The 11,869-nt window shown below is 40.0% G+C and overlaps 1 protein-coding gene across 1 annotated transcript in view; it reads left to right on the plus strand.

Annotated features, from left to right (window-relative positions):
• Positions 1-9,698, plus strand: part of LOC121851864 (oxidation resistance protein 1-like) — a gene marked incomplete at its 3' end in the record, with an annotated part of 40,543 nt that extends 30,845 nt beyond the window's left edge. Inside the window, 5 exon segments of the mRNA XM_042345954.1 lie at positions 133-352; positions 5,183-5,345; positions 7,193-7,273; positions 8,025-8,153; positions 9,546-9,698. Coding sequence (XP_042201888.1) covers positions 133-352; positions 5,183-5,345; positions 7,193-7,273; positions 8,025-8,153; positions 9,546-9,698 — 746 coding nt within the window.
• Positions 9,699-11,869: the final 2,171 nt, after the last annotated feature.

Consider the following 11,869-nt stretch of genomic DNA (forward strand, 5'->3'; position numbering starts at 1 on the left):
ACTTTCTGCGGAGAGATGAGTGGAATGGTGCTTCGGCTGGAATGTTACTCTTAATACTTAGATTTTTTTTAAATGGCGGTACATTGATGTATTAAAACCGCTAGCAATGTGACGTTTATGCATTTATTGCAGAGCAGCAACCCACTGTCATGAAATTTTCCTTCTGTTTTCCTGTCATCCCTGCAGATGTCTTCTCCAGTGAAAAACGGGTGAAGAAGGCAGTCATGTTCCTGTGCTTGAGAGTGGGCAAGCCCATGATGAAGACATTCGTTACGCATGCACAGGCCAGCATGCAACAGTATGCCCAGAAGGATACTGAACCAGAATATTGGTTTGCCGTGCCACAGGAAAGGTAAGAGAAAAAACACGTGTCTGTACACGCTCGGTTCGCACAGCTGCCCTTTCAAACGCTTTTGAAATGCTGTTCTAAAACAACAGAATGTTCCTCTGGACTATTGACTGTCTCAGGTTTGGCAAATGGGGACGTTTTGGAGCGACATATGATTTTGCGTATTTGCTGTAAAGGTCGCCGATGTTATTTGGAATTTCCTGGGTGGTGTCTGCCGTGATGCCCAACGTTTTGCCCATGTGCTGAGGTTCTGATAGTATATCATGATTTCATCAATATTATTGTAACTTCTTCAGCAATTGAACTGAAGCATAACAATGGACATATCCAACAACACGCCATACAATGCGAAAACACATTTGAGAGTGGACTTCTATTTTTTTAAGTGTCTTGCGATATAGCATTGGGTTGACAGCAAAATCCCAGCGTGCATTCCATCATTTGTTGTCAACATGCCAATGAATCAACAGATGTGTGAAATACATGATGCACAATTTACAAGCTCGTATAATAGATGGGTTGATGTAGAAGCATTTACTCCATCTGGCCTGCCAAGTCTGGGTTGTTTGTCCTTGTCTTAAAATATTCATGGGTATAACCCATGTTCTAGAACTCTGGAATTATGCAAATTTGAACCACGAGTTGTCAAAAAAATGCTTCGCTTTGTGGTGAGCATAAGGGGCTTGCTCTAACTTTATAAAAACATGTTAATTTCCCTAATGTGAGTACCACACCCAAGGCACACTTGTGCTGTTAGATACAGTACAATTTTTCTGTCCACTAGACGGAGCTGGCGTATATCCAACACAAAATTATATTATTTTGACAGTTTTTGGAATTTGAAGGAGTCCTGCCCTTTCTTGGGATAGTGGTGCATTATATATGTAACACGATTGTGTTTCTAGGTAGTAAGTGTTATTTTCCAATTGCTTATGTCTCAAAAGTATAGAAAATGGCGATTATTCCCCACAAACTTTGCTTTTGTGACCAGGACTTTATGTGAAGGAATGACACAAATGCACACGTTTTCCCATTGAAAATAGGTACATTTCAAAATATCACTGTCCTGGTCACAAAATCAAAGTTTGTGGGGCATAATATCAATTTTCTGTACTTTTGAGGCATACGCAATTAGAAAATAACACTTACTACCCAGGAACCAAAACATATATTTATTTGTTACACAGCGTAATGTTGATTTAAAGCTTTCGTGACTGCAGGGATTCATATTCTTGATTCTTTCGGTAAAGTCACGTAGAAGGGAAAAAATCAAATAATAAAAATATAAAACAATGAACTTCTCACGACGTTTCGACTGCAACACAAGGAATCATCATCAGGTGTGAAAAACACAGCAAGAAATTTTTAATAAAACGCCACTTTTTTCAAATTTGTGTTGCAGTCGAAACGTCGTGAGAATTTTTTGTTTTATATTTTTATTGTTGTATTGTTTCCCTTCTACGTGACTTTACCGAAAGAACCAAGAATATACAGTATAATGTGTCGTCGCCCATTTTTTCGGTGCCATTTTTAGGCTTTGCTACCAAAATCCAATCGCACGTGAAAATTACATCTGACAAACCGGTAAAAAGAGATTTAGCCTTCGGTTGCCAGTGACACGGGGGTTGTCGCTGTACATAATAAGCAACTGTGATGTGGTGATGTTATCGTGTCTGAAAGTTTGTTGTTCTTCCATTTGATGGAAATAAATGCGGCGTTTGCATTTATTACGCGTACTGTACACGTTGCTCCCCCTGTGACGCGTAAGACTTCTTCGTGTCGGTATGTACGGCTCTTTAAAAAGTGACCGGCAGGAGGTGAATTCAAAAGTTAGGTTGAATTAGTTATTTCAAGTTAATTAATTTAGTTTGTTCATTTAAAAGTTATTTGCTTGACGGTCTCCATTAGGATGACGGCAGCCGTTTTCACTCGCATGACTTCACGGGCGAAACGATGTTGCTGTAGTTTTGAGAAATATTTCAACTTGGTGCAAAATTAAAGGGTTCAAATATTTCCACGTTGATTTTCATGCGCTAAACGGCACAGCAGCTTTGATTAACGCCACTGCTGATTTATATTACAGTGAGATTGCTGTATCGACAATTGCATACTTATTTTAAATTATAACTGTACGGTGATTGCCAATCCGAACTGCATCAATCGTTTATTTCAGGAGGTGAACAAAGGAAACGAAAAATAGCCAAATGGTATAAATGTCTCATATGGGAAAATTACGTATTTTTTATTAATACTTTTACAAAATGTCCCTGCACACATAGACACACGCATGGGACTTCGACATTTGCAACCGCACTGCTGTATACGTAGTATAAGGCAGAAGAAATGTTAGAAAGCCCAACCGGAATTCCGGTTTATATCCTATACTATGCCCTTCAAAGGTGGTATTTATAACACACAAGTCATTTTGCCGGTGGTGTTAAAACCACCATTGGTTATTTACTGTGACCGTGACCGCTAGGGACATACTTGGTACATGGCAAATTTAAACCAGATGGGTCCCGCCCTCTACTTGTTGACTTTGCGGACACCCACGTGATCGCTTGGCCATGTGGAGTGGTCTGCAGTGCTGGAAAGCCTCGGCGTTTGATATTGGCACACGCACGTTATGCAGTGCACATCGGTGCGTCCAGGCCTTGACGGGAACACTTGCAGAGAAAACTCCTGCTTCGAAGGTAACCCAAGGTTGTGCTTAAGCGTGCGAGTGTGGTTATTGGAGCAGTCTGGACTTGGTGAGAACTTGCCATCAGATGGCAAGTGTCTCACTGCAGACTGGTTGAGTATTTCTTTGTTGGGGAAACTGCTTCTTATTTTGGTGCCATTCATCAATTTTATTGGTTCTTTCGGTAAAGTCACGTAGAAGGGAAATAATAGTCCTGTTCTTCACCGGAGGACGGCTGCTTGCGTTGTGGCCGAAACGTCGTGAGAATTATTTATTGTTTTTTTTTATTATTTTATTACTCCCTTCTACGTGACTTTACCGAATGAACCAAGAAGATGAATCCCTGCAGTCACGAAAGCTTTAAATCGAAATTTATCAATTTGTTTATTCATTTTTTTTTCTTTTGCACGGTAGTAGTTTTCCTTTGCTTGGTAGTGGCTGTATATGGGATTTGGTCCTCATTTATAATTAATGTACAGTGTTATGGGATGCTTTTTGCAAGAATGACGCTGCAGTATATAACTTGAAAGTATTATAACTATTGTGCAGTTCATGGATACGCTGTTTTTATTAATACCCCTGGCCCGTACATAATGATATAAAACCTAAAGCAAGTACAAGAAAACTTAGCAAATATGTTGTCATCATTTATATGGTAGTTTTGTATATTTGCTTAAAATCTTATATGGGTGGAGGGGGGGTTAACCCAAATGCGTATGCTTGTGTATAGGGGTCTGTACGTACGCCTCTACAATACTCCGGCGGTGGACTATGTGTTTGCTTAAACACGTTAATATGATTAATCCTTGATCGTTTCTGCGTGGATTAAATATCGGCCGTTCTATAGGAGTCGTGGAGGGGGTGCGTCAAACGTACGTACGCACGCAGGTGGGGGGGAGTGTAAAAAGTACGCATGCGTACAGGGAGGAGGAGTAGTCAAATTGTGACAGATTTTTGCGTACGTGCTCAAAGGATAGCCCCTTAATTGTCCTACCTTTTATAGCTCGCAATGCAAAAGAGCAATAGAATAGACAGCCATGGCTGGTGACTTCCTACAATGATGTCATCCCTAATCCAACTAATTCATGTTGGGCCCGCTATTTTACACAAAGTGTATTGTTCTCGGCTATCCATGGCCATTAAATGGAATGATTTATAGGCTGCATATATTGTGCAACAGTAGCACAGGATATCTGTGCATTAACCAACACATCCAGTGCACCTGAGGTCACAACACACACACACTCTTAATGTGTATTCTGTTACTCAGTGTTATATTTTTTTATTGAACAAAGCCCTATTAGCCTTAATTTGAGTTTACCGTGTCTGATTTGAGCCTTAATATAACACTATGTTTTATATTGCCCTAGGCCTTAAGATCTTTTCCCATAAACTATATCTCATACAAAGGTTGTTAAATGTGTTATTACATTTGTCAGGTGAATTTAATTGCACGCAATATTTAATTTCATGCACAGAATTGTTTGATTGTAAATTAATTTTGGAGCTAAATAACTGCACTTTGTTCAACATATATCCAAATATAATTAACGTAACCATAAAATGTACCCGTAAATTTTCCGGTTGACATTACTCCTGGCCATGCGTACCTAATTGCATTTCTCTTTTGTGGATTCAAGCAGTAGAGGTTGTCTTGGGAAGGTGACAGGCATCTGAGTGGTCTCCATGAGTCTGACAGCCAATGGGAAGACCTACGACCAGATGGTGGGATACTTTTTGGGCAGATTTTTTTTGAGTCACAAGACTTGTGCAGTACCTGTGGGGTGGTCTGGCAGATGGTCGAAAGAGTTAACGAGGTGCGGTGGCATCAACAGCTTTGATCTTCACGGTGGTGAGATGTTAACGACATCGCCTGGTATACAGGAGGTCGTGGGTTTGATCGCCGTGACAGTGTGGATTTTCCTCCGAGGCCTCCTGTTTTTCCCGCCATATTTTTAATTAACACGCGTTTAGAGTATTTGGCTGCTATAAATTTCCACTTGACAAACATATTCGTTGAGCTATCATTTGTGGCCAGGTCGCTTCTGAAAAAGAGCTATATAGTTCGGTGGGCCTTACCTGGTGAAATAAAAAGAAAAATTGTTAAATAGATATTTGTGACGTGGCTGCTCCCGCTGTCCGTGTGTCTGCAGGGCGGATCACCTCTTCGCCTTCTTCGTGCAGTGGAGCCCCGAGGTGTACGGCATGGAGGGAGGCGAGCCCGGCAAAGAGCCCGGCTTCGTGGTGGTGGAGAAGAGTGAGGAGTCCGACATGATCGACGACGTCTATGACGAGGCCTCTGGGAAGGAATGGGAGGTAAGTTCCATAGCCCAGCAGCCTACCCGTAAATACTAACCCACCGGTCAAATTTTCAGAGAAACGTTCATCATCGTACAGTGAATTTTAGTATTTATGACAGCACTTGAACGACGAATAGTTTCCTTGTGCTTTGTTCAACTTGTCACATTGGAAAATGGTTCTAGTTTTTGGACATTGTGTAGGGTTTTTTTAGGGTTTTAACTGTACAACTCTGTCTATAGTTCTCGGTTAGTGAGTACTTCAATACTTTTCTCCCCTGGATGGAAACGTGTGTCGTTTCAGGACCTTGGGGGTGGTAGAATACATAGAAAAGTTATCACCGAGAAAACTCATGCTTGGGTTACACCTGGCATTGCTCACCACGAGGCCACGCATTACTTCACTAATAAATCACATCTGTATATAACAGCAGGTGAGATCCAATTGAGATGCAATAGTGCCCTTCCAAGGGAGAGCTTTGATTTTTATAAAAGTATCCTGCCTGTCCCTCTGATGGCATGCCTTTATCTTGCTTGCTGGTGAACATGAAATACTGACAACATTAGGTTATTGCCCAAATGTCATGAACAACGTTTTCAAGATCTCTGTCTCTGCAATCGCACATTTTAGCCAACTTCACACTGCTCTTGAAATGTGTTCATCACTCCAGAACATGACTGCATTATCGTCGTAAAAAAAATGCAGTTTAAAGTGCGTATCAAAAATGTAATGGAACAAATCACTACCTGCTTCATGATGGATGTGAATAGTAAATAGTTAAATGATGCCGAATAGCCGCAAGAAAACAAGTGTTCTGGTTTTTCCACTCGTGTTTCGTCATGGTTACTTTGCCTAACCTACAGAAAATGACTTTATAATGGCACTATTCTTAGCTCTGTATGCATATTTATTGTTTTTTTTTATAATACAGCTTGCAATAACATGTCAATAATACAGCTTCATTATATTTGATAATGTGTTTTCGCTGTGAGCTATTTGACTGTGAGCCCTTGGGGCTGGCTGAGTCTGATGCTGTCTGCCAACATTGCATAATTAAACTTATGGCGGTACCCCCGGGGTATCATAGCGATGCAGTCATTTTTAGTCTGTTGATGGTCGGCGATGCGACAATCGACTCATCTCGACGAGCTGTACGCGATGCACCACCACGTGGTGCGTACGAGCGTTCAGGGTTTCAGCGCAGTCGTCCTCGCTGCGTTTCGACATCGCGGAGTAGCACCGATTTCGGATTGATTGGTACCCCAGTCGCGGAGTTAAGTACACCCCTGGAAAAAATTGTGTCCCAGAAATAAAATATTTAATTGCCTCGGCCATTTTGTATTATTTGGTAACCCGGGGTACCGCCATAAGGATAGTTAACGCAGTGTGTGCACAAGCCCACATCACAATCGATTGATCTTGAACATAGTAGACGTAACACGGGGCTGTCTCTACAGGTTTTGATATTTTTAACCGTAACTATGTTAATACATAGCTTGTGGCCGCCCTATACATGCACGTGTTTTTATATAGAGTACATATATATGTATGTAATGGCGGTAATAAATCTTGAGAAATTAATATTAATAGTGTGAATAGTTGCCCATTTGAATACATTAATATGCCAAGCTTGCGCTTTCAAATTTCTTCTAACATGTAGTCTTGTGCATATTTGATAAAGGAAAAAAAACCCGACTTTTCGGATTAATGTGATAACTTAGTGATCAGCGTAGCAGCTTTAAATGTTGCTATATATGTATGTGTTTTTTTTATTTTATTTCTTGTCCATGCCAAAGTTGTCCATTTTGTGGAGCCACGTGTTTGTCTTTTGTTTCCTTGTGCCCTCCTGCGTCTTGTTTGTTTAGGTTGTTTCTGTCAGTGAGTACCATCGCAGAATTGATGAACTTAATTCGGGAGAACTCCGTAACCTCTGCAAACGTCTGAAGGTGGCAGGACCTAGGAGTGATTTTTTTTTTCATCATTGTTGCTTTCATTGTTATCACTCATAATACTGCTTGCTGCGTCCCGCTGTGTTTTATTTGTCAAATTATGCATGTCTTTGTGGTTATTTTGGGTTTCTTATTTTACTCTAGAAAATTCCCTTATGAAATACACCATGCATTCCAGGAGATGCTAATGGTAAAAACTGTTTGCTCCATGTTACTAATCAATTAATAATCTGCAGACACTTTTGAAGTGCTGCTTAAATGAATTGTGCAATGGAAAATAGCTGAGGGAATTTTCTACGTAATATCATGTCATCAACACAGTCATCAGCAATTGCAAACAGATACCCACAGAATCTGTTGCATTGCGATGGCTCGTTTAATGTAAGCCTAGCAGCTACTGTACACTTTTAGGAAACATGGCTTGTGCAAGATGATGACACTGGCTGATACACACTGGCTAATAATCATTTTCACTCTATGGTGATGGCAACAATTATCAATTGAATATGGTGCATTCAATTGATCCTTTTTTCACTGTCATACCTTGGTGTGCCTCACATGTCAAGACACACAAGCGTGTACAACAACAACAAAACATATTTTGCAAATAACTATTAGAATTCCCGAGTGTGTTTTGAGTGGGGTAATTTCCTTGCACGTGATAGTGTGTGTGTGTGTGTGTGAGAGAGAGAGAACTTGAGTGTGTGTGTGTGTATATGTTCTAATACTTGCTTACTCGCACACATAGATCGTGACTGCAGATGAAGCAAAGAGGCAGCATGGCCCAATGGCTTCGACCATTGATCTAGGGCCAGAGGCATGGAAACCAGTCCTCAACAGCTCCAGCTCCATACTGGAACAGGATCACATAAATAAGGCATGTGGCGATGGAAAACCATTTTCATTATCTGTCTTAACTCTCCTACCCCGAGTGTGAAGTGTGATTGATCCGCAGCCAGCTCAGGACTCAATTAATTGAGTTCATGTAATGGCCCATTGCTATGAAAGTAAAACAAGAAAATATGTTTTTGCTAGACTCTAAACTCCAAAGATGAAATGTTAATTACAGGAAGGCCACATGATCTAAACATCATTGTTCGTATAATTACTTTGTTGCACGTTTTAATAATATATGTTCAAATACCCGCTCCCAGTTCCTTTTATTGTTATTTAAAAGTAAGAGCAGTTGTTAGCAGCACGCTACCCATGAATATTTGAATATGCCACAGCTCCATTGAGCTTTGCTTAAATAAAGGTCCAGTCTCGATGGGTCAGCCACACACATCTCCCTGCTCAGCCTTGGCTAATAATACATCCTGCACTGCATATACTGCAGATTTTGAACTGAGTGAAAATAATCTGTCACCCTGCTGTTTTTGGAATCCTATCAATGAAACTGTGTGAATTTGTTCGGCTTACTCGAGCGGCAGTTGTTCATGTTCTCACTATTCACACGTTTAATATCAAATAAACTTTCAATTTATGTTATGTTGAAATTATCTTCATCTCAGTCTTTAGTGTTCTAGATTTGAAGCTTTCGTGACTGCAAGGATTCATACTCTTAGTTCTTTCGGTAAAGTCACGTAGGTAAAAAATGAAATTAAAATAATAAAATCATGTTTTTATTTTTTATTAATTTTAATTTCATTTTTTACCTACGTGACTTTACCGAAAGAACTAAGAGTATAGTCTTTAGTGTAACACAACATCAAGTCACTGTGGGGACATTCACATCTGTGGGTGGACAGAATGGAAGGCTGTCGAAGGCACCCTGTTGATTGGGACTTAGTCACTGTTGCATGGCATTAGCGATGCTGGTCGTTGTGTTTTTTGTTATCAATGAGTTCCTGTATCAGAAAAAAAGGAACCGGATCTGGTGGCTGTATTCCCACGACATTAAAACGAGACAATCCTTGAAAACTACAGAACAAATCATGTCAGCCACCATTGACACCTTTTATCTCTATGCATTGCCATTGCCAGAGAGTACTTGTATTTTTATTAATATAGAACATTATATACCACGTTTAATTAGTAATTACACCAAAAGATAAATATGGGGAATCAATACTGATCACTCTAGTTTAAACTTTTCTGGTCCACTGCACTTTATGCATATTTCCAGGTTCATGTGAAAATGATGCAAAATAAATTCTGTGAAATTCACGTGGCAGTCAGTGGCCCATTTAAACTTTATTAACGGGCTGAAATCTGTGAATACATTTGATACTAATTCGACAAAAATGCTTGGTGTGTCTTCGTGTTGCAGCTGGCAGCAAACCTTCCCCCTCGCACGGTGGGATACCCATGGACGCTCGCCTATAGCACATCCAAGCATGGCATGAGCCTTAAAACCCTCTACCGCACCATGGTTGGTCTGGACTCCCCCATGTTGCTTGTGATTAAAGACACTGACCGGCAGGTAAGCATAATTGAGTCGTCAGTTACGATATAAAACTTCCCTCCGTGCATTCTTCTTCTTCTCAGTAGGTCCTTCCGATCGCTGCGAGATAGAACGATGAAGGTCTACAGCTTCTAGTCTCGTAATGTTTGCCATCTCCTCCGGTTCCAACTCATTGTCTCTGCAGAGGATGTCAGCGTTGGCTTGTGCCTCTGTTGCTTTGTTTCTTCTTCCATTCTAGATTTGAAGCTTTCGTGACTGCAAGGATTCATACTCTTAGGTTTTTTCGGTAAAGTCACGTAGATAAAAATAATAATAAAAATAAAATAATCGAAATAATAATAGAAATAAAATTAGAAATCACGACGTTTCGGAGGCAACACAAGTCTCTGTATCAAGTAAATGATACAGTAAATCTAGCTGTGACGGTCCCACCTGATGACGGAGACTTGTGTTGCCTCTGAAACATCGTGATTTATATTTTACTTCTATTATAATTTCTATTATTTAATTTTATTATTTATTTTATCTACGTGACTTTACCGAAAAAACCTAAGAGCATCTTCTTCCATGTTCTCCACATCAGCAGCTTGCCGATTTCTTTATCATACTTTATTTTTCGTTGTCCGAAAAACTTTGAGCATCCTATCCTTGAGTTGCCGAGTCAGTCTTTGCCTTCATAGATTCCCTTGCTTCTTGATTTGATCCTTTCCGCTGATGTTGAGTGCTGCCGCCACAACCTTAGCCGGTCCTCTCATTGAAATGGAAATACCGTGGTTTAAACATTAGCAACCTACTTGGGTTTTTTTTACGCAATTTTTTTTGTCACAAATATGTGGACGATGCAAAGTTTGCTGCTGTCCTGTAACTTGGGGATGTTAAAATACCCCAGCACTTCATAAGAGTTCAGCTAGAAAATAAGGTTTGTCAGTGTAAGCGAACATGTCTGATAAATATGTAACAATGCCCCAAAGCAAAACAGAATCTCCTTTACAGTAAAGCGGTAGATATCCCAACTGAGCAACGTTCTGCTTCCACGTCACAATGTGCCGAGATAATTCATATTGAATAGTGAAGTGTTAAAAATGCTCACTGTAGTCACTTGATTTAAAGCTTTCGTGACTGCAGGGATTCATCTTCTTGGTTCTTTCGGTAAAGTCACATAGAAGGGAAATAATAAAATAATAAGAATAAAACATAATAAAATCAATCTCACGACGTTTCGGCCACGTCGTGAGAATTATTTTATTATGTTTTATTTTTATTATTTTATTATTTCACTTCTACGTGACTTTACCGAAAGAACCAAGAAGATGTAGTCACTTGCTGAACTCAGGCATGTTGCTGCTCGCGAGAAATTGTTATGCAGCATCAGGGCCTTGGCACAAATCAAAACGCTCACCACATTCGTAATTAATGCTTCATATTCTTAGGTTTTTTCGTAAAGTCACGTAGGTAAAAACATTAAAAGTAAAATAAAATAAAAAATCACGACGTTTCGGAAGCAACACAAGCTTCCGTCTTCAGGTGGTACCGTCACAGCCACGACAGCTGTATCAAGTAAATGAGAGATTTCAGAAGCTACCACTCCGTTTATATAATGGTTGGAGAAGGTGGTGGGGTAAGGGCCACATACTTTTATTAATATGGTAAGGTGAGGCTTAAGACTAAGAATAGACTGCATAACAAAGGCTGAGCCTTTGTTATGGAGAGGTGCGGTTTGTGACTCAACCTGTAACAGGGAGACCACCACTAAACATGGTAAAACTGTGATGGTTGTCTGTCAAATAAGATTGGCAAATAAGTGTAGTTAAATCTATAAGTAATTAATGCTGTCTCGTAAAACATATAATCGGCTCACATTTCTGTCAATGATGACCTTTCAGGGTATAACAAATGTGCTGATTCATAGTTGGAAACAACGCTTCATACTGGTGCCCTAGCACGTTGAAGGGAGATGACATGCACAGCTGTGAATCAATATCGGACGTTTTTTCCCCTTGTCTGTATGTACGTTGAACTTCTTTCGTACATTACTAGCCAACCGTGCCAATCGGAGTTGCAGTGGAAGGACAACAAACTAAATAACAAAAATTACTTTGTGTTTAAGCAGTCAGAGAGTAGAACTCCAGTCCTCAGATATGGATACACAAACGGATGTAAATAAATATTTTCATTTGAATCTGCAGAAT

This window comes from Callorhinchus milii, unplaced genomic scaffold (assembly GCF_018977255.1).
Source record: "Callorhinchus milii isolate IMCB2004 unplaced genomic scaffold, IMCB_Cmil_1.0 Scaffold169, whole genome shotgun sequence".
Classification (NCBI taxonomy): Eukaryota; Metazoa; Chordata; class Chondrichthyes; order Chimaeriformes; family Callorhinchidae; genus Callorhinchus; species Callorhinchus milii.